Raw genomic sequence first — 27,990 nt, forward strand, 5'->3', positions numbered from 1 at the left:
TCTTCGCAGTTTGTGTGACCAGACTGTGGAACAGACTCCCAGCAGAGGTGGTGCAAGCACCTACCATGGAGATCTTCAAAAGGAAACTGGGCACACACCTTGCTGGGGTAACTTGACCCCAGCAGTCTTTCCTGCCCAGAGCAGGGGAGCTGGACCCGATGATCGCATGAGGTCCCATCGAGCCCTAAACTTCTGTGAATAATGCTAACCTCGATAAAAGCAGGTGATGCAAGCTGTTGGCTGCCCATGGCAGTTGATATTCTCTCTCTCTGGTGTGAGCGCTTACCCATACACTGGAATCGCACATTCTGCATCCACCGAATTGGCTGGGATGGTCAGGTAGCATTTCGCCAAGTCAGAGAGATGTGGAAACTGATTAGAAACAGACTCCCAGAACACAGAAACTGTCAGAGGCCTCTGGCAGTCTTTGAGAAAGCTCATGTAAGCAGTGCGTTCCTGGTCATGCTCTTTCCTCCAGCCAGGGATTGATTTCAGGAGCTGAGGGTCAAAACTCAGTAAAGGCGCCTGATTGGGGTCAAAAATACGAACTGCACTGAAAAAGGAGGCGGCCGGTTGTCTAAACCGTGGGGGCAGTGCCGGATCATACTTGTAGTACTGATTCAGTGTGGCAGCAATGGCCTGGAACAGCTCTTGCCTCCGCTAGTTTTCCTGCAGACCGTCTGCAAGCTGTTGTGATGCCATGTCTTCCACCCAACTGATCAGGTCCATCAGCTTGTGCACGTGGTGAATCGCGGCCTGTGGGTTTTCAAACCAAGACAGTAGCTCCACGAACCGCACCACGTTTTTTGCCACAAACTTCACTTGGTCCTCGAGGTCGCCCTGCCTTAAGAGCTCCTGCAGCCACAGCACGCCCCACGTGCCGGGTGCCACCTCCAGCTGCTCCTTGCTCACAAACTGGGCGTAGCACTGCATGTAACACACGGCGTCAAACCACGCGCTCCACCGGTTTGACTCCGGCGGGAGTGCCATGGTGGCACACAGCTCCCCACTCTGCTGTGCAAGGGCTTCGCAGTAGCGCAGCACACAGCCTGGGCAGCCCTTGAGGGCCTTTTTGAAGGTGCCCACTAAGCCGTCCACAGCAGGGAAGCGTGCATGCCAGACCTCGCCAGCAAGCGCCACAATGCGCGCACTGCAGGCCACGTGCACCGCGTGTGGCATCATGCCACACAGCACATCGGAGAATGCCCTGCTCATGTATGTGGCGTCATGGGAGAGGAAAGCTGTGACCTGATTGAAGTCCACCCCACAATTCACCACAGCGGTGACCACGGCCCGTGCCACGGTGGAGAAGTTGAGCGAGGCAAGCATCGCAGGCTCAGCCTGAAAGATGGGCGTGGCGCGGGGGTCCCAGGCGCCGGGCACGAGCAGCACGTGCAGCACGTAGCGGCCACGGAGACACGGCGGTGGCGGGCGAGCAGCTGGCGCGCGGAGGGTGCGGGCACGGCGCGGGGCAGCGCGGGCAGGTAGTCCTGACGCAGCTTGTTGGCACAAGGTAAGCTGCCGGCGTTGGGCACGTGGCGCCGCAGGTACTGCCGCAGCCTGTCCAGCTTCTCCAGTGGCACCCCCGCCGCCGTGAACGCCTCCACCAGCGCTAGCGTCGCTTCGCGCCACGCTGCTGGGCGTCGTACGCCGGAACGGGAACGGCCCCAGCCCCGGCGCACCGCCCTGATTTGCACGCTTCGGGCCCGGCATGGTCCTTTAAATCCCGCCGTGACGACCCCGCGCTCACGTGACTGTCTGCCCACGTGATCGCTGCTCTTTCCCCTGGGTCACGTGACAGCACCGGCAGCGGGACCACGTGGTGCGCGTGGCCATGGCGGAGGCGGCGGAGGGAGGCGGGTCCGGGGGGGAGGCGCCGGTGGAGCCCCCCGCGGGTGGAGGGGGTGAGTGGGGGGAGGGGGCGGCTGCGGACACCTCTGGGGCTGAGGAGGCGCTGCGTGGGGGTAGTAGGGGAGGGACCCCTCGTAGTGGGTTCATGGGGGAGGAGGATTGCATGGGGGTAGGGACATCCTATTGGGGGTGCATGGGAAGGGGGATGCCATAGGGGGAGGGGAGATTCTATATGGGGCCATTTGGCAGTGGAGACCCTACAGGGGGTCCGTGGTCAAGGGGACCTGATAGGGGGCAGTGGGGGGAGGGGAGACCCTATAAAGGGTTCATGGGGGGGAAATCTCATGGGGGCAGGGAGGACCCCGTTGGGGGGGGGGGTGCAAAAACGGGTACCTCATGGGGAGCAGTGAGGGGAGGAAAGATCCAATGGGGGGGGTGCCTGGGGGAGGGGAGACCCTATGGGGGGGTGCAAAGGGCAGGGGACCCCAGGGGAGACTGTGGGGGAAGGGCAGGCCCCACAGCAGGTGGGGCTGCAAGAGGCTATCCATGTGGGGTGTGGCCCCTTCCTTCAGGGGGAAGAGCTGCTTCCTCAGTGGGGCTGGGCTCAGGGGCATGTTTCCCCACCACACACATTGGGGAGCAGCACTGGCAGAGGGCAGAGAGATGCTGTGGGCGTTCCCTATACTGAGGGGTAGGGCTGGTAGGAAGGGCAGGAAGATGTGAGGCAGCTGTGCTAGAGCCCCGCCCTGGGCTTGAAACCCCAGTCTTGCCCCACCCTGCCCCCACAGCGCAGCAGGTGGGTGGCATTTATGGTTTTGATTCTAGGACTGATTCATTCATTTCAAAGCCAGCAGTCAGGGAGCCTGGACATCTGGGTTCTTTCTGGGCTTTGGGGAGCAGTGAGGCCTGGTGGGTTGGAGTTGGGGGTGAAGGGAGCCAAAGCCCTTTTGTGTTCGGTTTCATCACCTGGGAAAGCTGCTCTGTTGGTAATGGATTCTTGTTTGCTGCCAGGGACCTCTTCTGATCAGATACTTCACACAGGAGACATCCTGCTCAAGGGGTGAGCTGCATCTCCCCACATGTAGCAGGGGATAGGGCTGTCTCTTCCGGCTGGGATGTGGCAGGGGCAGGGATGGCCCCGTGTCTTGCTGCTTGATCCAAGGGCTGGGATTATACCGGGAGACGGGGCCATGTCTTGGTGCTGGGTCCCAGGAGCTGGGATAGAGCGGGGGACCGGGGCTGTCTCAGTGATGGGTCTCAGGGCTGGCGTATGGCAGGGGACGGAGATAGGGCCATGTCTTGGTGCTAGATCCAAGGGCTGGGATTATAGAAGAGGATGAGGCCGTGGCCCGGTGCTGAGTCCCAGGGCTGGGATATGGAGCGGGGTGGGGCTGTGTCTTGATGCTGGGATATAGTAGGGGCTGGGGCCATGTCTCGGTGCTGGGGTCTCAGGGCTGGGATATAGTAGGGGACAGGGCTGTGTCTTGGTGCTGGTTATAGCAGGGAATAGGGCTATATCTTGGTGGTGGGTTCCAGGGCTGGGATTTAGGGGGTATGGGGCTGTGTCTGGGTACTGGGTGTGTGGTAGTTAGGATATAGCAGGGTTGGGCACCGGAGGAACAGGGCAGACATGTCTCAGTGCTGGAGGACCCTGGGGCCTGGGATATATTGAGGGGAGAGGGCTGTGTGTTGGTGTTAACAGTCCCAGTGGCTGAGCTATCTGAGGAGAATGCATCTGTGACATGGTGCTGGATCCCAGGGCTGGAATATAGCATGGGCTTGGCCTGTATCTTGTACTGGGTACCCTGTGTGATCCTTCCCCCTCTCCCTGTCAGGTTCATCCGGGAGCGAGTCCAGCGCTGTGGGGACTCGCAGGCGGTAGAGCTGGGCCGGGAGGTCCTGGGGGGCCCTGAGGCTTCACTCTGCAGCAACGACACCAAGCGCCTCAGCGAGTGCCTGCGGCGCATCGGGGATGAGCTGGACAGCAACACAGACCTACAGAGGTGGAGACCCCCTACTACACTCCTCGCTTCCCAGCCTAGATATTTTCCCCCCCACCCTTCCCCCTCCATCTGCAGGCTGGCTAACCTCTTGGGTTACAGGAAAGGTAGCTGGGAGCCCAGACACCTGGGTTCTCTCCCAGCTCTGGCAGGGGAGTGGGCTGTGGTGGGTTAGAGCAGGTGGGACAGGAGGAAGGGAGAAGCGGCCCTCTCTCTAGGCCCTAAGGGCTCTTCTATTCCTCCCCCCAACTGCCCCTACCTGGCTGTGCAGGATGATCGAGCAGGTGGGCTCACAGCCCCCCAAGGAGGTCTTCTTCCGTGTGGCCACTGAGATGTTCTCCGATGGGACCTTCAACTGGGGTCGGGTCGTGGCCCTCTTCTACTTCGCCTGCAAGCTGGTCCTCAAGGTGGGAGGCCACCCATAGGATTCCTATGGCCTGTCCTAGTCCCCTGTACCTCCCCCACCCTTTCCCCTCCCCTCCCAGATCTGCAGCCCCTTCCCGCTGCCCTCACACATGCCCTGTCTTGGCACTAGCCAGCATGCCCTGCTCCCCCTTTCCACCCACCCCCATGGAGTGCTCTCCTCTGCCCTACGGCTCTGCCCTCCAAGCTCTGGACCTAGGTCTAGCTGAGCTTCTCGCCATTGTCCTAGGGTCTTAGGGCTCAGATGTAGCTGGGGTATGGGGATGTGTCTAAGTGACACTGGCTCCCTAGGGGGACTGGGGCTGTTCCTTGGTGCCTGAGGTCTCTGGGGCCTGGGATATAAGGGTGGGGCAGTGTGTTGTAGGCAGTGGTGCTTAACTTTTTGGCCCTACAGCCTAGATGAGTGGTATGGAGCCTGTCAGCAGCCAGGATTGGGCCCTGGGGGCTTGGCACTTCACCCTCCCTGTCCTTGGGCCCTGGGGGCACTGTCTCCTTCCTCTTCCCATGTACCAGGGTTGGGTCCTGAGGGTCCAATGCTACCTTCTGTGTGCCAGGACTGGGTTCTGAGTGCCTCGTACCACCACCCCCTGGCCCCTGCATGGTTTCAGGGGCCTTACACCACCTCTTTCTGACCCTTGCATGCCACGATTGGGTCTGAGGGTGCTGTCCCCTTTGTGCCAGGATTGGATCCCGGGGGCCTAGCACTGTCCTCTCCTGCTCCAGGCACACTGGGAATGGGTCTTTGGAGACTGGCACTGCTCCCTCCTGCCCCTGTGTACCAGGATTGGGTCCTGGGGCCCTGATGCTGTCCCCTTTTGCTTCTCATGCACTAGGATTAGGTCCTGCCCAGCCTTGTGTGCTGAGATTCGGCACCCCAACCAGCACACTGGGCCTGGGCTCCCCATGTATCTGGAGATTTGGCAGCAGGGGAGTGGTGCCATTGTTTCTCTGCCACCAGTTTTTTGGACCTATGGGGAACCCCATGGGCTGGATGACAGAGAACTGTGGGCCAGAGGTTAGGCACCCCAGGTTTAGGAGACCCCAGAACATCCTCATCTGAGCCCCCTGCTGCCCTCTGTACCCCCCTCCCTAGCTGAGCTTTCTCCTCCACCCCCAGTCTTGCCAGGCCCCCGCTGCCCCTGACGCATGTCTCTCTGCCAGGCGCTGTGCACGAAGGTCCCTGAGCTGGTGCGCACCATCCTAGGCTGGACCATGGAGTACCTGCGCGAGCACGTTTTGGTCTGGATTCAGGCCCAGGGTGGCTGGGTGAGTGTGGCTCTGGGGCAGCCAGCGCCTACTCATGCTGCCTTTGGGTACCTGTGCCACAGCCGACTGTGCTTCCCACCCCCCTCCCAGAGCTGCTTTAACCCCTTAAACCCTATTCCCCTCCCAGAGCTGGGAGAGAATCTAGGTGTCCTGGTTGGCAGTACCCCTTTACTCTAACATAGGGGTGGCCAGCCTGCAGCATGGGTGCCACAAGGGCACAGGCAGCCTCTGGCATGTGGCAGACAGGAGCGAACAGACAGGACCACAGCAGATAGAGCAGGGAGCAGAAAGCAGGGCAGTCAATCAGTCAGGGAGCAGCCATCAGGTAAGGAGGAGGGAGCAGAAAGCAGATCAGAGGAACAGGATTGGAGTGGCATTAGAGGGTGGGTGCAGGGTTAATTTGTGGCCCCCCTGCCAAAAAGGTTGCCCCCCCCACTGCTTTAACCAGCAGACTCCACTCCCTTCCCAGAGCTGAGGGAGAACCCAGGCGTCCTGGATCTCAACCCTTTTCCCCACTTCACCTTGCTGCTTCAAGGTAACTCCCTCCCCAGCACTTTTTACATCACTGCCACTTGCTCCCTGCTTCATCAGTGCGAGAGTGAGAGCCCTCCCCTCGCTGCCCTCCCCACTGATTGCACCCCACTTTGCCCCTCCACAGGAAGGCCTGCTCTCCACCTTGGGCACTCCCACCTGGCAGACCATCACCATCTTCGCCGCTGGCGTTCTCACCGCCTCGCTTACCATCTGGAAGATGTCCTAGACCCCGGGGCCGGCTGGTCCCTTCCCCTGCCCTGCTCCAGCTGGGCTGTGCTGGCTGGGGTGCCTGGGGCCTGGCCGCTCCTCACAGTGGACTCAGGGGGTGAATATTTTTGCAATACTCATCTTCAAGCGGGATTTTTTTTAAACCCCTCCTTTCACCCCCTCCTGGTGCCTTTTTTTTTGTTCATTTTTTTTTTTTAATACGGAGACTTTCGGGGAACATGTACTTTGGTTTCTCCTTTGGATCCCCACCCCGCTGTCCATCCCTGATGTGCCTGGCTCTGGGGTGGAGTGCTGCTGGCTCGTGAGACAGAATGAGCAGTCCAGCCAAGACTGTATCCCACCTGGGAGGTCTGCTTCTCACAGAGATGGCATCACATGGACCCAGAACTGCTTGTGTGGGAGGCCTCCTGCTGCCCTCCCCATCCCGCCCTGAAGCCCAGCCGGCATCATGGGATTGCCCCAGCATTTGACAACTCTCCCCCCACCCTAAGCAGTGCATTGGGGATTTGCAGGCTGGCTCCAGACCTGGTGTTAGGGGGGTGCAGCATGGTGGGGGAGGGATTCGTGGGGTTTACTCTGCCTTTCCCCCCCACCCAGACAATCTTGGGTGCCTTCTGCCCCACCATCACTGTGAATTGCCTGCTGGAAGAGAGATCTTATGCCTCCCATGCAGGGGATGAACCCCCACCCCTGGCTAGCATCATCAGCTCCCTCTGCTTGTGAGGGGCATGGCTTCTTCCCTGCTTTTGTGGGGGGTGTCATTCAACCCCTCCACCAGCATCTGGGCACCCCTACTCTGAGCCATGTACTGTAATAGGGGGCTGGGGTGACCCCTTTGCCCCTGGGTGGGGGTCACCAGGTCCCCCTGCACCTTCCTCCTCTGACTGTATTACTACTGTGTGTTCTCAGGGGATAGGGGCAGATCATATGACAGCCCCTTCCCTACCCCCAAATTTCCTCAGTGGTCTCAGCCACAGGGCCTTGTGTCTGGGGGGAGCTCTGTCCCCAAGCAGCCCCATTCTTGATGTGGCAATGGGGTGGGCCGTGGCTGGTGCTAAGAAGGGTTGTCAGGGGCTGAAGTGATGCCCCATAGTCTCCCCCACCCCCTGAGAGGTGGGAAGGGGTATCAGAAGGGATCCCCTGCTAGCAGGGCTTACTGGCACTGGGGGGATCCCTAACTCAGGGATCAAGGGGGCTCAGTGGGGGTGGGAGCAGGGATCCAGTGGGTCTGCCAATGAATTTAATAACTGTTGGGTGGATCTGTACTTCAGTGTGGGGGAGAGGGTGGACATAGGGAGTGTGTGATGTCATGGGCATGGGAGACGATGTCACACCAAGCTGGCATGAGTATGTGATGTCACAGGTGCAGGGAGGCGGTGTCACACAGAAAGGGGGGAGTCTGATGTCACAGGTGCAGGGGAAGCGATGTCATGGATAGGGAAAAAGCAGTGCTGTCATGGGTAGGCAGGATAGCTGCTTTTGGGAAGGGCATGCTGGTGACAGTGGGAGGAAATGCTGTCAAAGCAGTTTTGCACCCACCCTGATCCTTGCCCCTTCCCCCCACTTTGTGCCTGGTGCCCTACCTGGGGGGCTGAAGGAGGGGGTGGGGGGCAGTGAGAGACCTGGGCTCCCCAGCCCCATGGATGTGCCAGGCACCTCCACCTGGGCATGGCCTTGCTGGGCACTTTGTAACGGTTGGGGCCGAGGGAAAAGGGAGCTTGAAAATAAACCCACTGGACCCAATCCTGTGCCTGTCTCTGTTGGGGGTGGTGGGGCTGCAAACTCCCCCTCAGCAGTTTCCCCCTGGCTGGGGGGCGGGGGGGGAATAGGAGTGGGGTGTTGCAATCTTCCCTTGGGACAGTGCCCCCAGTTCAATGGAAGTTGGGGTGATGGGGGTGGGGGGAAGATTGGTGGGGGAGGCATTTCCTTTGAGGTCATGGCCCTGCGGCTGGAGGGAACCGGGGGGGGGGAATAGGTCCCCACAAGCACCCACACACTGGGAGAGGGGTCCCTGCTGCACTGAGTTCTGTAGCCCCCCCAGTGGAGATCTCAGCCCTCTGCTTTGTGGGTGCCCCCTGAGACTAAGACCAGGGATCCTTGCAGGCCTGGAGCTGTGTGGACCTGGGGGAGGGGCAAGCCCAGCCTCACAGATCCTGGCAGGGGAAACTGAGGCACCAGTGGGGGAGATGGGTGGAGTGCATAAGGAGGTGGCAAAGCTGGGGTAGAACCCAGGAGTCCTGGCTCCCGGCTCATGTCCCTCTCCCTTCCATCTGCTGCGGCCAGGGCTGGAGGGCCAGGGGATTGTGGGCCAGAAGTGAGGGGCGCTGGTGGTGCTCTGTATGACATGTCCTCCATGATGGGACCCTTGTCACCCAGGGCTTCCCACGCAGAATAGGACCCTGCAAGCCCTGTCTGACCTCCCCCACTCATGGGGAACCTGGCGCACTTGTCCATTGCCAGGGGGCTTCAGTATCTCCCCCTCCCGTGGAGGCACCCTGGGAATGTTCTAGGCACACAGGGCCCCCAGGCAGCTGCTCCGGGAACGATGCTAGGGGATGAGGGTCCCTCAAGGTGGGAGCTGGGGGGACGTTGCTGGAGAGCACAGGCAGCTCCAGGCTGCTCTCCGGTCCTGGAGCCCCCCATGGAGACCATACTGGTGCTGGGCTGAGGGGCATGGCTGCCTTATTGGCTGGCGAGGCCTGGAAGGTGGCACAGAGGTGCTGTCTGCTCCTCTACTTCCGTCCCTGCCTGGATCAGACTGTGCATTCAGCCCAGCCCCTGAGGCCTGGCCTCCGTCTGGCCTGGGACCAAGAACCGGAGGTGGGAGGCAGGGCCAGGCCAGGCCAGGCCAGGACGGAGGCTTAGCAGGGCATGGGGCCCCCCTCAGCACCCAGGCCAGAGGAGTCAAGGGCAGGTACAGCTGGGACTTAGGTGGGGGGGGGGGGAATTAAGGGATGCTTTCACTTTCCCTTCTCTCCAGGAAGCCACTAATCTTAAAACTCCCTGGGATGGGGGGGAATCGGTGCCTGGGTTCTGTCCGAGATGTGGCCGGGGGGCGGGGGACGACACGGTGTCAGGATTCTAGGAACTGAGTTGGGGGGTGTTGGGAAGAGGTGGGGTCTGGTAGGTAAGAGCAGGGAATGCTGGGAGCTAGAACTTCTGGGTTCTCTCTTACTTTTGGGTGGGGGGAGGTGCAGTGTAGTCTGGTGTGTTGGGGACACTGGGTGCCAAGACACCTGGGTTCTCTCCCAGCTCTGGGAAGAGAGCGGGTTACAGCAGGAGGTGCTGGGAGCCAGGACATCTGGGTTCTCTCCTAGTTTGTGGGGGGGGGGGTTCTGGCAGGTGCTGGGTGCCAGGACACGGGGGTTCTATCCCAGAGCAGTGCCCCTCCCCCCATCATGCCCCCCCATCTCTCCAAGGAGCGGAAAGCCTGTCCTGTATCCTGCGCATAGGGGGAGCCCTGCTCCGGGGGTAAGTGAGGCTGATTTCCACCCCCACAGCCCCTGGGCTCTGGAGATAGGGGGGAGGGTCTGGCCCAGACCCGAAAGTGGAGTCTAGATTCCCCCCCCCCCCCCAGTGCGCAGAGGGGACCCCCACAGCTCCCCACCCCCATTAAACTCTTCCCTGCCTGGTCTGTTGCAGGTTCATCCTCACCCTCTTCCAGCAGAGCCCTGGCACCCGTCCGGTGACCTTCCAAGAGCTGGGGGGTGAGATCACCCCAACCGAGCCCCCAGTCACCTCCCTGCTGGAGGGGCTGCTCCAGGTCTGGAGAAGCATGAGCCAAAATTCTGAGATTGACAGGTGAGTGGGGCCCACACAGTGCCCCTGCATCCCAACCTTGCCCCCACAGCCCTGCTGGCACCCCTCACTCCAGACCTACAGGCTCAGTCTGACCTGCCCCCCCAAACCCTCAGTCTGGTAGACATGATGTCTGGGCAGCCCCCACTGAAGGCACTAGCCCAGGTGGCAGAGGAAGTGTTTGCTGACAGCATCAACTGGGGAAGGGTCGTGGTTTTCTTCTATTTCACATACAGAGTCACCTTCCAGGTACGTCAGGGGCAGATGCTGGGGTGCCCAGACGCCTGGGTTCTCTCCCTACTCTGGGAGGGCAGTGGGATCTTGTGGATTGGGGAGGGGGCAGAGGTGGTCGTCTGGGGGCCGGGACTTCTGGGTTCTGTTTCTACTTGGTTCCTCTCAGGCTCTGAGCAGCTCTGGCTGCCTCCGGGCTGTGGTTGACTGGGCCCTGGAGTTTCTGCGGGAGAGGATCACTGGCTGGATCCAGCAGCAGGGGGGCTGGGTGAGTGCAGGGAACCCCCTCCCACAACCCAAGACCCCCACCCCAGCTCCCACTGGCAGCACCTCTGGGGTGCCCTACATCCCCTCCCCTGAGAATCCCCCCTCCCTTCACAGTGGCACCCCAAACCCCTTGCTAGGGCAGACTTTTCCACCCCTGCTCCTCTGGGTGCTGGCTTGTGGGAGAGGGACTCTAGCTAATGCCCCCCCAGCCCTGCTGGTGCCCCTCATTCCTTCATGGTGTCCTCCCCAGACTCCTCTTTCCCCTTTCCTCTGGGTGCTGCTGAGGCGTGGGTGCAGGACCCCCAAACCTCCAGCTAACTACTGCCCCCACCTTTCTGTTGGCAGGACTCAGCCCTCACCTACCCCCTTGCCTCTGACTAGGGGTGTGGGGGGAAGCAAGGAGACCCCCACCTGCTCCATGGCACTGAACCATGGACCCAGCTGTGCAGAGAGAAGGGGGGAGGGGTCAGAGTCTCATCACACCTCCTCAAGAAACAAGCAGGAGAGAGCAAATAAAGGAGTGGTGGAAAACTGCCTGGTGCTGTAGTGTTGTGGGAGGGAGGAAACCATTGCCCACCCCAGCTCCTATAACCCCCTTTACCTGTCCTGCCTAGTACAGCCCCTGCCAGCCCCCACCCTATCTCCCTGTCCTAGGAGCCCCCTGTCCTGCTGGCTGCCAGCAGCCCCCTCCCCCACTATCACTTATTCCTGCTGCTACCCAGCTTCCTCCAGAGCCCTGAGCTGCTCTCCTATGCCCCAGATCTCTGCCCCCACTTCCTGCCCCACCTGCCATCCCCAGTAGCTGCCCCAGGTGACTTGGCCCAGGCCTAGGACACAGGCAGACTATAAATGCCCCTCCCTGGAGCCGGCTCTTGAGCAATTAGTAATCAACCCCCCTTGGGGTAGTGGAGGCTTACTGGGCAGTTTCGGCCCAAGCCTCGCGGGATGATAGCAAGGACAGGCTGGGGCAATACTAACTTCCCTTCCCCCCACCACCATGCTGGGTGAGATCCACAGACCTTACCCCCCACATAGCAGGGCCCTAGTGTACCCCCCTGCCCCTGACTAGTTCAACCACACTGTCCCCTGCCAGCCTGTGCTGAACCCTTGCTGGCTGGCTCAGTACCAGGGCCTGGTCTGGATTGGCCCCCACCCCTGGACGGGCCCTGCAGGCCTGGCTGTCTGATCTCAGCCAAAGGGACCTGGTGCATGAGGACAGACATGGGGGTCCCAGTGGTGTGTGGTCTCCCTGCACATGCCCAATGCAGCCGTCCACCCCACAGCCAGGGGCAGTGCCAGGCTGGGGCCAGGAACCAGGGTTTGGTGGTGGGAGTGAGGGGTACCACAGTGGGCAGGGGCCTACAGGTCGGTGAGGGGCCAGGTCAGGAGTGAGGGGCACCAGCAGGGCTGGATGGCCAGGGGGTGCAGTCGGGAGTAAGTGGCAGCGCAGGCGGGGCTGGGGGCGCGGATGTGGCTCAGGCCGGTCGCTGCCTCTTTCCTGCTTCCCACAAAGTTCCCCCCCAGCGCCTCCCGAGTGCTGAGTCACGCTGGCTCGACACATGCTGACTCAGGCCCTGTGATTCCCCCCCCCGCCCCCCTCCAGGGCAAGGCTCACACTCCTTCCCACGCGGCCCGGACGCCTGGGTCCCCTCCCTGCCGAAGGGCGTGCAGTGCTGGAGGCCCGGGCTGCCGGGTTTTTTCCTGGGCCCGGGAGGATCATTGTCCTCTCCCGCTCGGGCGGGGCAGGGGCGGGCCGGGCCGGGCTATAAGAGGCGCCGTCTGAGCCCGCGGCCAGAGCCGGCTCTTGCTTCAACAGTGATTGAACGGAGCCTCCTCCCGCCCCAGCACCAGCACCTGTATCTGCCCCGGCCATGGACTCCCAGGTGCGCCAGAACTACCACCGCGACTGCGAGGCCGCCATCAACCGCATGGTGAACATGGAGCTGTACGCCAGCTATGTCTACATGTCCATGGTGAGCCCCCGCGCCCTTCCCTGGGCTTCCAGCCCGACCCCCTGTGCCCCCTAGATCCTCCCCTGGGCTCTGAGATCCCACCCCTGTGCTCTGAGATCCTCCTGAGCCCTCTGATGCCTCCTGCCCCTTGGATCCTCCTTGTGCCCTGAGAGCACTTGTGTCCCCTGGACTCCCCCACCAGCCCCTTAGATCCCCACTGTGCCCCGCAATTCCCTCCCCCCCCAAGAGCCCCCAAATCCCCCCATTACTCCCTTGAGATCATCCCTGAGCCTCCAGTTTCCCCCACTGCCTCCTGGGATTATTCTCCCCCCCCACAGATCTCCCTGCTGCCTCCCCAGATTCTGCCTCCCGACTGGCACCTTGAGATCTCCCCTGTACCCCTTCCTGCACCTTCACGGTGAGACCGATTCCCCTTCCCCAGCCATGTGCCCCCCACCTCCCAGTGCTGCTGGATCCAGTGCTCCCTGGACTGCCTCCACAAATGCTTCCCTACAAGCTCCACATCAGGGTATCCCTGGCTGCAGTACCCTCCCCCTGGCCTGGCACTGGTGGCTGTGGAGAGGGTGGGGCAGGCTATGCCTGGCAGGTACAGATAACCCTGCTGGGCAGGCAGGGCCCTGTTCCCTCCCTCCTTGCAGTGAGCCCCTGTCCTGGCCTCTGAGAGCAGCTGGGGGAGACCCCTGCCCCTCCCCCTACATAATCCAGACCCTTTTTCCTGCCCCCCCCCCCCCACACACACAAACTGCCCCTAACACACACACAGCTGGGACCTTCCCTGCCCTCCTAAGCCCCCTACTCCCACCCAGAGGTCTTCCCTCGGGTGGTTGGGTGCCTTCTGTCCTATATGCCCATGTCTATCCAGGTGCCTGGGGGGGGAGGGGATTCTCTGTCCTGGGTGTTGTGGGGGGTGCAGGAGTTGGCTGGGGCCTGAGGTGAGGGGTCAGTGTATCAGATCTGGGAGGGGGTGCAGATCAAGGGGTCACAGGCTCTGGCAGGAAGCTGATTCTTGGACTGGGGGTCTAGGGATATGTGGGGGCCTAGGGGGACAGGTGAGCAGCTCTTTTCCATAGTGACTGAGGAGGCCTCTACCTGTGGGGGGGCAGTGGGGAAGGAACTTGTGGGGAGGAAACCCTTCTGCACACACCCCCTCCACGGGAAACTGGGGCAGGACTGGGATGCGCACATAAGCTGAGGGAACTGAGGCAGGGCTAGAGGATGGACACGCATGCACTCCGGGGAAACAAGCAAGCTGGTAGACATACACATGGGCTGGTGAAACTGAGGCAGGGCTGGTGGACATGCATCAACACACACGCAAACATGCAGGGGCTAGGGAAACTGAGGTAGGGCCTGACCCTGTCCGTCCGTTCCACCCCTGCAGTCATATTACTTTGACCGTGATGATGTGGCACTACAGCATGTGGCCCACTTCTTCCTGGAGCAGTCACATGAGGAGCGGGAGCACGCCGAGCACCTGCTGCGCTTCCAGAACCAGCGTGGAGGCCGCGTCCTGCTCCAGGACATCAAGGTCAGTGGGGCTGGGGACATGTGGGGGGGGGAGTCATTGGGGAGGCAGTGAGGTCATGGATCCCCACTACATAGCTGGGGGTACAAGGAGTGTGTGTATGGTGGTGGTGGGGGGTGTATGGTGGTCTACAGGAGGCAAGGGCCAGCATGGGGTGGGGTTGTGGGGGTAGCAGGGGGCAGCAAAGGGGGTGCAACACTGGGGAGGTGCCAGGAGCATCCGTCTGCCCTGCCCTTCTCCATTTTTCCTCCTCCTCCCACCAGAAGCCAGAGCGAGATGCTTGGGGCTCCACACTGGAGGCCATGGAGGCTGCGCTGCAGCTGGAGAAGACTGTCAACAAGGCCCTGCTGGACCTGCACCGACTGGCCTCCGAGAAGGCTGACCCCCATGTGAGTGGTGTCCCACCTCCTCCATGTGTGACACCCCTGGAGACCTCACCTCCCCCCAATCCTGGAGTGATGTGTCCTCCACCCCACACACTCTGCCAGGGACCCTCCCATTCCTCCCTTCAACCCACAGGGGCAGCACAGACCCTATCCCTACCATGCTAAGGTTGTGTCTCCCCAGCACTCCAGAGGGGCACAGGACCCATACATGCCCCAGCACCTGATTTTTAGGCTCCACATCTTACCCCCATTTTCTGCCCACAGCTCTGTGACCTGCTGGAGTCCCACTACCTGGACGAGCAAGTGAAAGCCATCAAGAAGCTGGGCGACTATATCACCAACCTGCGCCGCCTGGGTCCCCAGGGGGGACTGGGCGAGTACCTCTTCGACAAGCACAGCCTGGAGGGCAGCAGCAGCTGAGCCCAGGGGGCCTCCCTCTGAGCCCCGCAATCCCTACTGCCCCACCCAAGGGGGCCTGCCTGCTGGCTGAGTGGGTGGTTGTCTGTCTGTCTGTCTGTCTGTCCACGCACCTACCAGCATGACTCCAATAAAAAGGGTTCAGTATAAAACATGTCTGTTCTCCTGTACTGGGGGAGATACTACTGGGAGGGGAACAGAAGGGAACTGAGATTTGGGAGGGTGGACAACAGTGGGGCCTGAAGTGCTTTCAGGGGGGCAGGAGTGGTGTTGGGGCCTGTGAAGATAGGAGTTTCCAGTGGTACCAGCAAGCAGTGACTGCATTCATGGGGTCTGCCCCCATCACACCCAGACACAGCTTTCCCTCCAACTGTTTCCTCCCACCCCCACTCCTTCTCTGCTCACAGAGACACTGGGTCAGGCTGAGAGGCAGGGCCTGCAAGAAGAAATTTAGCCACTCTCAACCTCCTATTTTGTAAATGGAAAATAAAGTGATCAGATTTTCAGGGGATTTGGGACTAGGCTGAGTGGGAGTGCAATTTCCCCCCCCTCCATGCATACACCCACAGGGGGCCAACAAAAGAGCTGGGCCAGCATGAAATACTTGGGGCTAAAATGTAAAATTACTGGGGAAAAAATTGCTTTTTTTGGGGAGGGGGAGGGGGGTTGAAGGAACCATGTCTCTGGATTGGGTTAAGCGGGGAGGGAGTTTTGATTGTAATATAGAAAGTGGGGGAGGGCCACATTTGAGAAGAGGAGACTACATTTTGGAAACAAATCTAACTGTCCCTCACCATGCAAAAGGGACCAGTTTAAAAAGCAAAACAAAACCTGCTTAAATCACTAAGTAGTTTAAAAAGCAAAAAAAACAAATTACATATACCAATAAAATACATCACCTCCAACAATAACAATGTTCAAGTAATGATAAAAAATATAGGCTGAAACCACTGCAGCAAGTTAAAGCTTGTATGGCAGCAATAAGGGTAGGTTAGCATGTTTTTAAAAACCAAGAAGTCTAGAGGTAGAATGGTCATTCAATCGTGAACTTGTAAAATAAGGGCTTGTTCAATAGGCTGAAGTTAAAGGATTCCTTTCTTAAATACCAATAAATAATTGTTTGTTGGAATTTAATAAGGCATATGAAGGACATCTGTTTAGCATTTAATAAGGAATAATCTACAAGAAACAAGCATGTAATAAGATGTATAATAAGAATCAACTGTTTAGCATTTAAGGAATAATGTATAAGGAGCAAATGTTTATTAGAATGTAATAAATATAAGGGATGCTGCCAGTTTAGCATTTAATAAGTAGTAGTCTATAAGGAACAACAGTTTATTAGAATTTAATAATATAAGAAATCTTTGTTTACTATCATTTACTAAGCATTTACCTTGGGGTCCTTGAAGAAGCCTTATTTCACAAGTTTGTTCTTTATTTATTAGCTCTTAAGGACTATTTATTATTTCTTGTGTTGGTCTAACAACCATAAAAGAAGGCATTATGAATGATCTGCCCAACAGAAGTAGACAATCAATCACAGGAAAGTCAGGCTAGCAGGGTCCTCAGAAGGACACAGCTTCCAACCCCCACCTCAAAGGAGGCCTGAACTAGCCTAGACAATCATGCCTATTTGAAAAAATGATCCTAAAAACTCCTCGTAGAAAGAATTTGTGGAGGCTTTTCCTCCCTCTCCATCTTCACTTTATAGCTGGGGAAATTGAGGCAGGGAACACAGGTGCCCTGAAGGCTAATCTAGAGTTGATTATATTTACCTTTGTAATCTCTTGTGGTTCCTCTCCAGCTTCTTCCAGGGGTACAGGGTAGTTCTGAGAATACGAAGGGGATGATGGATACTCAGTTAGGGGAAGGCTGGGGAGGGAATGGACTTGTACAGGAACATTTCACTCACCACTGAGTTGCAGCTGCCTCTGGGGTGCAGCCCTGGTCTCTGGTGGGTGCACACCTCAAGCTGCCCTGGTACTGGCTTCTGCAATGTACACTCCATTTCACCGCACTGCTGTAGGCAGCAAAAGGGTCCTCCCCTTCTCCCTACATCTCCCTACAGTCGGGCCATCCATCCCCAGTTTGGAGTCAGCTCCCTCTGGGAGCTGTTTGGATTGAAGGGTTTTTTTTTTGAGGGGGGGAGGGGAGGGGAGGGGGAAGAGGGACACAGGGATGTTTCTGTGCTGAAGTGGCCACTGCTGTGCTAGGACTCGCGGATATGCATTACAAAACATGCTCTAAAGTCTATCACTCCCCCCAGGATACCAATAACTTGATTTCTCCTCAAACAGGCACATAACTTGCCATGGACAGCAGCAGAGCCAGGTGTATCTCCACCCCCTCCCCCCAGCACCGAGAAGTACCAATTATTATTCTCATTATACCAAAATAACAATCGTAACACTAATAATAATAGCAACAATAACAGTAGATTCTAGAAACACCCTATGATCTCCCTCCCCTACCTATTTGTCTGCTTTGCTTTCTATGCTCTGCCCTGTGTTCCCTGGCTGATCCACTGCTTTACCTTCTGCTCCCCACCCTATGCTCCTGTCTGATCTGCTGCTCTGCCTTCTGCTCTCTGCCTGATCATCTGCACTACCTTCTGCTCCCTGCCCTACCTGTTACTGCCCCGCCTATCCCTCCCCAGTCTACTGTGCCTGTGCTGTATGTATGTAGCACACATACCATAAGTTGCCTCTCTAGGACGGAGGGGTTACTTTTATGGGTGATAGGGAGCCTGCATGTGTGATCTCACCCCCAACACAAGTTTTGGGTGATGTTTGGAGAACTAATTGTTATTTCTTATCTGCGAGTTGTTCCTGGAAATCACCGTGAGCCTTTCTGAACAAGGTGAAAAATAAATCAAGGTGAAAAATAAATCTAAATAATAATATGGAGAAGACTTGTCTTAAATATTGTCGATCATAGACATTATTGTTGCTGTTATTATTGCTGTTATTATTAATGTTGTTATTGCTATTGATTCTGACATAATACAAATAATAATCAGTACTTCTCAGGGCTGGAGATGCACCTGGCTTTGCTGATATCCATAGCAAGTCATACTCCTCTTTGAGGAGAAATCAAGTTATTGGTATCCTGGGTGTGTGATACACTTAGAGGATGTTTGTTGATGCATATCTGCGAGTCCTAGTACAAAGGTAGCCATCATCTGTGCAGAAGCAACCCCGTTTCCCTCCCCCCACCCAAAAAAAATCCTCCTCCAATCCAAACAGTTCCCAGAGTAAGCTGACTTCAGGCTACGGATGGCTGGCATGCCTGGGCAAACAGATGCCAGTCAGTGATGTGTGGGGAAACCCCTTGCTGCCTACAACAGTGCAGTGAGATGGAACATCCATCGCAGAAGCCAGCACCAGGGCAGCTTGAAGTGTGCACCCATCAGAGGCCAGGGCTGCACCCCAGAGGCAACTGCATCTCAGTGCCAAGTGAGAAAGTTCCTGTATAAACAGCCCCAAGTGTTCCCCACCCCAGAAGGGGGCAAAAGGCCCTGTTTCAGCCTCCCCCCATGGCTTTTCAACCCCATCCTCATGCCAGAAGTCCATTCCCTTCCCAGCCTTCCTATTTCCAGGACATTCATCGTCCCCTTCATATTCCCAGAGCCACCCTGTACCCCTGGAAGAAGCTGGAGAGGAACCACAAGAGATTACAAGGGTAAATATAATCAACCCTAGATTGGCCTTCAGGGTACCTGTGCTCTTTGCCTCAGTTTCCCCAGCTATGAAGTGAAGATGGGGAGGTAGCAGAGGCCTCCAAATTCTTTATCTCAAGGAATTTTTTAGATAAGAAAGTGCCAGGTAAGATAGATAGATAGATAGATAGATAGATAGATAGATAGATAGATAGATAGATAAAATAAACCCCAGGCCTGCTGTTTATAGAGTAGGGAAAGGGGCTGGCATGTTTAGCTCTGGATTCAATTAGCAGTTGAATAGGGGCGGAGATGTTTACACAGGTTGGGTTAGTTCAGTTTAGCTGGCACCTAATGTCAAACTATGCCCCCTTTTTATCAGTCATAAATCTTTATGAGAGTCACAGGACCAGAAGAGGGTCACCCAGTTCACTCCCTGCTAGCACGGGCAGCTATGTCACATAGCCTCTCTTTGCCACTGGGTAGGCCTTCTCGAAATCAGTTTGGGCTTGCACCTCCACTGGACTGACTGGGAGGCTATTCCTGAGCCCATAAGTTTTCTCATGGCTGGGAGATATCTGTTCATTGACAAGATTTCTAACTCAGCACATGCCTACCTGGCAAGTGTTCCTATGAACCCCCGGGTTTTGCCCAATTTCTGCTGGATTTACCCTAAAACCCTGTTTGGTTTTCCAAGCTGTTTTCCCAGATAACATTGTTAAAATGTAGGTCCCCTCCCACCTCTGACCTAGGCTCAACTGAAATTAAATGGAGATAAGGGAAGTTATTTTTCCTATGGCAAAACCATATGTCATAGTACCATACAGTCATAGAAAATTAGGGTTGGAAGGTACCTCAGGAGGTCATTTAATCCAACCCCCTGCTCAAAGCAGGACCAGTCCCAAACAGATCATCCCAGCCAAGGCTTTGTCTAGCCAGGTCTTAAAAATCTGCAGGGATGGAGATTCCACCACCTCTCTGGGTAACCTGTTCCAGTGTTTTATTACCCTCCTAATGAGAACGCTTTTCCTAATATCCAACCTAAACTTCCCTTGTTGCAACTTGGGACCGTTGTTCCTTGTTCTATCATCTGCCACGACTGAGAACAGTCCAGCTCCACCCTTGTTGGAACCCCCCCTTGAGGTAGCTGAAGGCTGCTATTAAATTCTGTCTGTCTTCTCTTCTGCAGACTAAATAAGCCCAATTCCCTCAGCCTCTCCCTATAAGTCATGTGCCCCAGCCCCTTAACCATTTTCTTTTCCCTCCATTGGACTTTCTCCAACTTGTCCACATCCTTTCAGGGAGGGGCAAAACTGAGCACAGTACTCTAGATGTGGCCTCATCCCTGCCAAATAGAGGGGAATAATAATTTCTCTGACCTGCGAGCAATGCTCCTAACCCAGTATACTGTTAGCCTTCTTGTCAACAAGGGCACACTGCTGGCTCATATTCCAAGTATTGTCCATTGTAATGCCCAAGCCCTTTTCTGCAGAGCTGCTGCCCAACCAGACAGCCCCCAGCCTGTACTGGTGCACAGGATTGTTCTGGCCTAAGTGCAGGACTTTGCACGTGTCCTTGTTGAACCTCCTGAGATATCTTTTGGTGCAATCTTCCAATTTGTTGAGGTCACTCTGAACTGTAACCCTACCCTCCAGCATATCTACTTCTCTCTTCAGCTTGGTGTTGTTGGCAAACTTGCAGAGGCAGTGCTCTGTCATCTTCCAGGTTGTTGATGAAGACATTGAACAAAGCTGGCCCCAGGACTGAACCCTGGGGCACTTCACTTAATACCAGCTGCCAACTAGACACCAAGCCATTGATTACTACCCTCTGAGCCTGATGATCCAGCCAATTTTCTATCCACCTTACAGACCATTCACTAAACCTGTGCTTCCTTAGCTTGCTTGTAAGAATGCTGTGGGAGACTATATCAAAAGTCTTGCTAAAGTCAAGGTACACCACATCCACTGCTTTTCCTACATCCACAGAGCTGGTCATCTTGTCATAGAAGGATGTTTGGAGAGGGGGAATCTGTTGGTTGCAGTATTAGGTGTGGAGTGATGGTGTTGACATGATGGTCCAGATAATACAGTACTGGCAAGTGGGGGTTTCCTTTTGGTACTAGTTTTTAATGGACTGGATGCATAGTGGGGATCATTTTATTGTGGGGTGCTGGGCAGTATTAGCACTGTCGGTGCATTTGCCTACACATGATTCACAAAATAAACCCTGACATTTCATATAGGAATCTCAAGTGTCAAACACATGCTGACCTGTTGTGGGCTGTGCTCTTTGCAACAGAAGTATTGCTCTAGTATTTTTCCGTAGCCAATCTATAGATTCAAGATAAGAGATGGGATTTTTCTGAGGGGGGCCTCCAGTCTCACAAAGGGTGCCCTGAGTCTAATGAGGTTGAGAATGGTTGGGCTAGAGACATACGTGAATGCAAACCAGCTGAGCTACTTCCATAAAAGGCAATATTTACATTTAATGGTAAAGAGATCCCATCCTTTCCTCCCAAAACACAGGGGCTAGACATTTCTGGGTTTTTAATAGTAAAAGTTAATTTCCTTCTGCAAAAAGGACTGTTTTATATTTGAAATTATGTGGTACTCCTTTCCACATGATTTCACAGGATCATAGAAAAAGCAAGGCTGTCTGGAACTTGAGGAGGTGACAGCTAGGCCAAGCCCCTGCTCAAGGCAGGATAAGGAGCATCTGAACCACCCTAGACAAGTGCGTGTCTAATCCAGTGATTCTTAATCAAGTGTAGGTGCCCCCAGATCCTGCAAAGGGTGCCAAGAGTTGAGGAGATAAGCAGATAAATGGGGTCTCAGTCTTGTCCCCCCTTCCCGACCAACTCCCACAACTGCAAGGTGGTAAGCACCGTAGTATGTACAGTATCTAATTGATTTAAAATTAAGATTTTTCCCCTCATTTAACAAGAAGCAACAGGGAGGGGCCAGGTTCTTGCAGATCCAATTTGGGGCTGTGCTCAGTGCCCCTGGCTGCAGCAAGGATGGATCTGCAGCAAAAGTAAGGGGTGGGAGAAGGGTAGGTGGATGGTAGAGGCTTGGAAGAGGCAGAGAGGGCATGGACCTGAGGCCGAATGGGGCCAGAAACAGAATGGTGGGTAAGGAAGTGGGGGTCGGAGGCAGGTGCCTGGGGGTAAGCTGCCTCCCCTATTCCCCATAGCCTCAACATAGCCTGCCCCCTTACTGCCTCCCCCACTGCCTGCCCTACTGCATGACCTCTCTCACTGCCTGTCGCCCAACCACCTGAAGTAGTGGGAAGGGAGGGAGGCAGAGAGAGAAATGCAAGATGACCCTCCAATAATTAGATGCCGTACATGGAAAACGATACACATTTATACTCTTGTCTATCAAATCTAATTATTGGAGGTTGTCTTAAATTCAGGTTCATCTTGGGTCAAATTTGGGTGAATGTGGTGAATAAGCTTTTGACATGGGGTGCCACTTCATGGTAAAAGTTATAGGAGGGCTGAAGTTTAAAAGGTTGAGAACCGCTGGTCTAATCCAGGAGTATCAAACATCCCATCTATAAACTGGCTTGGTCCTGCAGACATGGATCATCTCAGGGTCCTTCTCGTGGCCCAGACAACTCACTGCCTGTGTGGGTGCTCAGTGGCAGGAGCCCTGAGGGCTGACTCAAGGGGGGGCAGACCAGAGGCACCTCCCCAGTTGCAGCCAGGCACTGGGTATAACCCATAGCCTTTACCCCGGCCCCTCCCTGCCCCAATTAACCCCATTATCTGCTTTGTTTCACTGCAAAACTGAGGCTTTTGCATCACAGCTTGGTACCTCATCTTGCTGGTAGCCACTGCATTGATCCCCAGGGTTTGAATTACAGGGGAGCTGGGGTGGGGAGCTGAACCCCCCCATAAGAGACAAGAGCCCCCCTGTAAGATTTCAAAATCATAACTTGGGGAGGTCTCCAACTTTATTAGGGCATCATGATGGGCAGCCCAATTTTTTTTGCAGATACCCCCACTCCCCCAAAGTCAAATTCAAACCCTGTTGATCCCCACATGCTGGCTGCTGTGATCCAGCCCACAAGCTCAACTGAGTCAACACCCCCCTCATCTGACCTAGTGTTAATGACTTTAGAAACAAACCTTACACTCAGCCCCCCACTTCTCTCTCTCTTCCCCCCCATAGAACCCAGGTGTCCTAGCTCCCAGCCTCTCTGTTCTAACCCACCAGACTGACCCTTCCCAGCTCTCTTACCACCCCTGGCTGAATCTAACCACTGGACCCCCTCCCAGACCTGGGAGTGAAACCAGGCATCCTGTGTCTCTGTCCTCCCAGGTCAAACACGCTGGACTCCACTCCCCTCCCAAGGCTGAGAAAGAACACAGGCATCCCGGCTGTCTCAAACCCTCCCTTCACTCTCATTTCCCAATTCCCTCACCCCCATCACGTGCCCCGACCCAACCAGCTCAGCAAAGCCTTCCTCCCATGGGCACCTCCCCCGGCCTTGGGGGAGGGGGGATTAGGCATGGGTAGGGGAAAGCCACTGTGGGGCCATTCCCTGCACAGCTGAACTGGCTCCAGCCAGGCCCCTAGGCATCCCCGTGCTCCAGGCTGCACCTCAAACCCATGACCCCACATCCAGGGTCTAAACAACACCCCCCCCACCCATGACCCAGCACATGCGAGCTGGCCTAGACCAGCGAAAACAGGAACTGAAAGTCCGTGCAACAGCAGAGAGCAGGGGAACTGGAAGCCCGGGCTCCTGCGGTCTCAGCTTTTGGGGGAGGGAGTTAGGAGAGGCGGGTGGAAGCCAGGACGCCTGGGCTCCAGCCCTAGGGTATGATCAGGGGCAGCTAGGAACCAGGACGCTTGGGTCCCATCACTGGGGGGGGGGTGGGGGGGTGCAGGACGCCTGGGTCCCGGCTCCATTCCAACCCCGGGGGGTTATTGCTGCTGCGTCACGCGCCGCGGGGGGCCGCGGTCAGGAGCGGAACAGCCCGGAGGCGCCTCGTGACGGGGGGGCGGGGCCGGGCGCTGAGTCAGGCCGAGCCCGCGGGTTGTGCTGAGTCACGGTGAGGGCGGCTGGCCCCAGCACCCCGCCTTCCCCCTCGCGGGGCGTCCGAGCACTAGCCTCTCTGCTCCCCACCTCCCAGCGCGGGGAGACCCCAGGTGTCCTCTCTTTTCCCCAGTCCAGGAGAACGCCCAGGCGTCCTAGCTCCCAGCACCCCCCTTCCGCTTCCCAGGCGTCCCAGCTCTCGGTCCCCTGCTCTCACCCACCCGCCCCCAGAACTGGGGGAAGACCCAGGCGTCCCCTTTCTTTCCCATTGGTAGGAGAGAAGCAGGCGCCCCACTCCCCCCAGCATGAAGCCCGGGAGCCCTAGCTCCACCCCCAACCCCGCAGCCGGGGGTGGGGCGTCCTGTGCCGGGAAGAGCCGGGCTATAAAGACCCCGCGCCCAGCTCGACCCTCGCCCGCGCCTCTTGCTTCAACAGTGCTTGGACGGAGGCAGCCCGGCCCGGCTCGGCACCATGAGCTCGCAGATCCGCCAGAACTACCACGCCGAGAGCGAGGCCGGCCTCAACCGCCTGGTCAACCAGCTGCTGCACGCCAGCTACTGCTACCTGTCCGCGGTGAGCAGCGCCCAGCACCCCCGGCCCGGGCACTGGCACTGCCCCTCTGCGCACGGCACCGCCTGCCCCCCGCCCCTGCTGGGCTGTGGGCACCAGGCGTTGCCCCCTCTCTCTGCCCCCCCCAGGTGCCACCAGCCATACCTAGCCCCTGCTGTGCTGTGGGCATCAGATATTGTCCTCTCTATCTGCCTCCTGCTGTCCCCATCCCCCCCCCGGGTCCCACCCCTTGTCCCCTGGTCCCTGTTGTGCTGTGGGCACCAGGCATTGTCCCCTTGATCTGCCCTCTGCTGTGCCCCCCCTATCCCCCAGATGCCACCCCTCATACCCCAGTCCCTGGTGTGTTGTGGGCACTAAGCATTGCTTGCCCTGTGTGCCCCCCCCAGGTGCCACCAGCCATACCTGGTCCCTGCTGCATTGTGGGCACCAGGTGTTGCCCTCTCTATCTGCTCCCTGCTGCCCCCATCTCCCATGGGGCAGGACATCACTGCCCTCCCTTCTGCTGGCACCAGGCACTGCCATCTCCATCCACTGTCCCTTCCCACTGCCAACACTGTCTGCAGCCTTCTCCCTCACAGTGAGAGCCATGCCTGTGGGGAGGCACCACAACCCTTCCTGTCTGCCACAGGCACAGCCCCATGCCCTTCCCTCACCCATGGATGTGGGCCCTTAGGGTGCCCATCTTCCCCCCCCCCCCAGCCCCCTCCAAGGGCACTATGCAGATGGGCAAAGTCCAGCCTCTGTTTACCCTCCCCCCAGACAAAGAGCCTCTGACCCCCCGCCCCCCCAGTTAATCATTACCCCCATGCCCAGCCCAGGGGATGTCTTCCCCAGGGAGGCTTTGAAGGGAGCAGTGGGTGTGGGGGGCACCTGGGATGTCTGCATGTTGGGGGGGGGGGGGAGGGAGCATCAGATGGTTTGGGGCTGATGTCTAGGGGCTGGAGAAAGCTGCCCTGTGTTTGTAGGGGGCAGGGGCTGGTTGGGAGAAAGACCTGGGACACCTGGGTTCTCCCCCAGCTCTGGGAAGTGAGTGGGGTACAGGCATGGCCTAGACTTCTAGGTTCCCTGGCTATCTGGCCTAGGGGGTGTATCTCACTTCAGGGTCTTAGCTGTATGTGGGGGAGCCCCATCCATTTTAGGGGACCCCCTACATGGACAGCAAGGGGGCCACAGGGAGTTTCTGTCAATGGATGGGGGTCTGTCTACAGTGGGCCCTGTGCAATGGGGGGAGCCCCAAACCCAGACTGCCCCCCACCTCATCTAACCCCCCTCCTACCTTCTCACCAGGGCTACTTCTTTGACCGTGATGATGTGGCTCTGTCCCGCTTCTCCAAGTTCTTCCGCCATGAGTCTGAGGAGAAGCGGGAGCAAGCTGAGCGCCTCATGGGGCTGCAAAACCGCCGGGGGGGGCGCCTTGTGCTGCAGGACATCCAGGTGAGTGGGGCAGAGCCAGCTGGGGGAGCTCTCAGTTCCTGAGGTATGGCACTAATGCCTCCCCCACCCCCCCTTCTCTCACAGAAGCCTGGGCAGGATGAGTGGGGCAATGGGCTGGCTGCCATGCAGGCGGTGCTGCAGTTAGAGAAGAGCATCAACCAGGCCCTGCTGGACCTGCACCAAGTGGCCACGCGCCACGCTGACCCCCACGTGAGTATGCCCCCACTGTCCCAGCTAGGAAACCCAGAAGTCCGAGCCAAGCCTGTGCTATGGCAACTGGATCCCACTCTCTTCCCAGAGCTGGGGAAGAACTCAGACAGCCTAGGTCAGAGAGGCAGGGCTGGAAGGAACTTCTAGAGGTCATCTAGTCCAGCACTTCTCAACCTTTTCTTTTTTTTTTTTTTCTTTTTTTTTTTACTAGGACCCATTTCTAAATGTTGGCCAGTCCTGACCCAATGCCTCATAATGTGTGGGGGCGGGGGTGTGAGGCTGGGGGGGGGCTCCTTGCAGGCTGTAACTGTTAGCCATGAGTTTCCCATGCTTTTCTTCTTTTAAAGGAGAATCCATTTTTAAAGTTTGTTCCGCAACCCTTTTGTATATTCTTGTGACCCACTTTTGGGTCATGAGGCACGGGTTGAGAAATGCTGATCTAGTCCAAGCCCTGTCTGATGCAGGATCAGCCCTATCCAAACCATCCTGTAGACATCCATCATCTAATCTCTTGGAAAAACTGCTGTCAGTCCTGACAACGTAACATATCACACCTGAACCTGCCACAAGTAGAGCCAGGAGAGCAGCCAATGTCCTGCTGCTGGAAAAAGTTGTTAATATACACTCAAGAGATCCCAGTTAGAGGCTATGGGCCTGCTGCAGAGGAAGGCTAAAATTTCCTGGGTGTACACCAGTCTGATGAGGGAGTAAAATTCCTTCCTGACCCCAAGTGTGGGAATCAATTGGACCCTGAGCAGAGGGGCAAGACCCTCTAGACAGGAACCTCCGGCTTTAGTCCCAGCAGGAGCACTGGCACAGCCCAGTCCCAATCCCCAGCTTTGGCTGCAGCCAACATCCAGTGCCTCTGAGGAAGGCTTTTTAAAAACACCCGGACACACAGAAGGGAAGGGGGGCAACCAGCAAGGCCCAGAAACCTAGAAGAACTCCGTAGTAGAATACAGGCAGAACTACACCTAGGTCATCCCTGACCAGTGCCTGTTCATCCTGTCCTTGAACCCCTCCAGGGATGGAGAGTGCACAGATCCCCTAGGGATGCAGTACACTGCCCTAACACTGTCCTCCCACCATTGTCTCAGGTTTCTCACTTCCCAGGTTCCTGACTTCCTGTCATGTGCCAGCACCCTGCAGGCTCAGCTAAAACCTTTGTCCCACAGACACCATCCCCAACTCCCCTAGGCATGGGGGGCTTAGGGCAGGGGCTTGGGAAGAGGTAGAAAGAAGCTCCCACAGGAGAATTGCTCCCTTCCCCAAGCCCATAGGATTGAACCCATTGGGACCTACCTCTGTCCTTCCAGAGCCAGGAAGGAACCCAGGTGTCCTGGTTCTCAGTTATCCTTAGTCTTAACCCAGCAGAACCCATTTCCTTCCTAGAGTTGGGCAGCCAAGACCCTCCCCAAACCCCACTATACCTTTTTCCTATTTCCACAGCTGCAACAGAAGCCAGGACTTCTGGCTCCTAGACTCTGCTCTAACCTACCAGACCCACTCCCTTCCCAGGGCTGGGGGTAGAACCCAGGTGTCCTGGTTTCCAGCACCGCCCCCTTCCACCAGACCCTACTCCCCTGCCTGAGCTGATAGAACCCAGGTATCCTGAGCCCTGCTGCTTTTCCCCCTCCCCACAGCTGTGTGACTTCCTGGAGACTCACTACCTGGATGAGGAGGTGAAGCTCATCAAGAAGTTGGGTGACCACCTCACCAACTTGCGGCGTGTGGGGATGCCTGACTCTGGCTTGGGCGAGTACCTCTTTGACCGCCTCACTCTAGACGAGAGCAGTGACTGAGCCCTGTGACCACTGACCTGCTCTGCAGCTGTGCTGGCTCTTTAAATCTAAACCTGGGCAGGGCACATCTACCCCACTACATTCCAGTGCAACAGCAAGCCTGCACCCCCAAGGGAAAAACAAATTAACTGGCATCCAATAAATGCTTGGCATTAAGATCTAGGCTGGGTCTTTACTATCTATTTTACAGGGGGGGAGAGATGTTAGAGAAATGGAACCCAGGTGTCTGGGCTCCCCACACTTCTCCCCCCAAACCTTGTGCTCTAAACCCAGACTCCACTGTACTCTCAGAGTCAAATCAGGCCCTAGGAGTTCTCAACCCCAGCAGCACCATCCTGAAATCCACCAGATCCCAACTCCCCTCC

General features: G+C 56.9%; 4 protein-coding genes across 7 annotated transcripts; all 4 read left to right on the top strand.

The window, feature by feature from the left end:
* The first annotated feature begins 1,825 nt into the window (after positions 1–1,825).
* Positions 1,826–8,045, top strand: LOC102568113 (apoptosis regulator BAX). 2 transcript variants are annotated; one of them, XM_019488850.2, is made up of 6 exons: positions 1,826–1,904; positions 2,863–2,911; positions 3,687–3,854; positions 4,123–4,258; positions 5,436–5,540; positions 6,199–8,045. In XM_019488850.2, the coding sequence occupies exons 1-6, from the start codon at positions 1,835–1,837 to the stop codon at positions 6,298–6,300; spliced, it is 630 nt and encodes a 209-aa protein (XP_019344395.1). In that variant the 5' UTR covers positions 1,826–1,834; the 3' UTR covers positions 6,301–8,045. The 2 variants fall into 2 exon arrangements, with proteins under 2 accessions (XP_019344395.1, XP_059584157.1); XM_059728174.1 differs by lacking the exon at positions 1,826–1,904 and adding an exon at positions 2,654–2,760.
* A 201-nt stretch (positions 8,046–8,246) lies between these two features.
* LOC106737548 (apoptosis regulator BAX) lies at positions 8,247–11,132 on the top strand. 2 transcript variants are annotated; one of them, XM_014597188.2, is made up of 6 exons: positions 8,258–9,216; positions 9,722–9,773; positions 9,945–10,103; positions 10,217–10,349; positions 10,501–10,599; positions 10,944–11,132. In XM_014597188.2, the coding sequence occupies exons 1-6, from the start codon at positions 9,174–9,176 to the stop codon at positions 10,977–10,979; spliced, it is 522 nt and encodes a 173-aa protein (XP_014452674.1). In that variant the 5' UTR covers positions 8,258–9,173; the 3' UTR covers positions 10,980–11,132. The 2 variants fall into 2 exon arrangements, with proteins under 2 accessions (XP_019344394.1, XP_014452674.1); XM_019488849.2 differs by lacking the exon at positions 9,722–9,773 and having other exon boundaries at positions 8,247–9,216.
* Positions 11,133–12,311: 1,179 nt separating this feature from the next.
* Positions 12,312–15,051, top strand: LOC102577096 (ferritin heavy chain A). The gene is made up of 4 exons (XM_006274861.4): positions 12,312–12,571; positions 13,953–14,099; positions 14,360–14,485; positions 14,747–15,051. Exons 1-4 carry the CDS (start codon positions 12,470–12,472, stop codon positions 14,900–14,902), a joined length of 531 nt encoding a protein of 176 aa, XP_006274923.1. The 5' UTR covers positions 12,312–12,469; the 3' UTR covers positions 14,903–15,051.
* Positions 15,052–24,001: 8,950 nt separating this feature from the next.
* LOC102577324 (ferritin light chain, oocyte isoform) lies at positions 24,002–27,781 on the top strand. 2 transcript variants are annotated; one of them, XM_014597167.3, is made up of 4 exons: positions 24,002–24,182; positions 25,467–25,613; positions 25,698–25,823; positions 27,273–27,781. In XM_014597167.3, the coding sequence occupies exons 1-4, from the start codon at positions 24,081–24,083 to the stop codon at positions 27,351–27,353; spliced, it is 456 nt and encodes a 151-aa protein (XP_014452653.1). In that variant the 5' UTR covers positions 24,002–24,080; the 3' UTR covers positions 27,354–27,781. The 2 variants fall into 2 exon arrangements, with proteins under 2 accessions (XP_014452653.1, XP_006274924.1); XM_006274862.3 differs by having other exon boundaries at positions 24,009–24,182; positions 27,467–27,781.
* The last annotated feature ends 209 nt before the right edge of the window (positions 27,782–27,990 follow it).

The sequence above is a fragment of the Alligator mississippiensis genome, chromosome 5 (assembly GCF_030867095.1).
Source record: "Alligator mississippiensis isolate rAllMis1 chromosome 5, rAllMis1, whole genome shotgun sequence".
NCBI lineage: Eukaryota > Metazoa > Chordata > Crocodylia > Alligatoridae > Alligator > Alligator mississippiensis.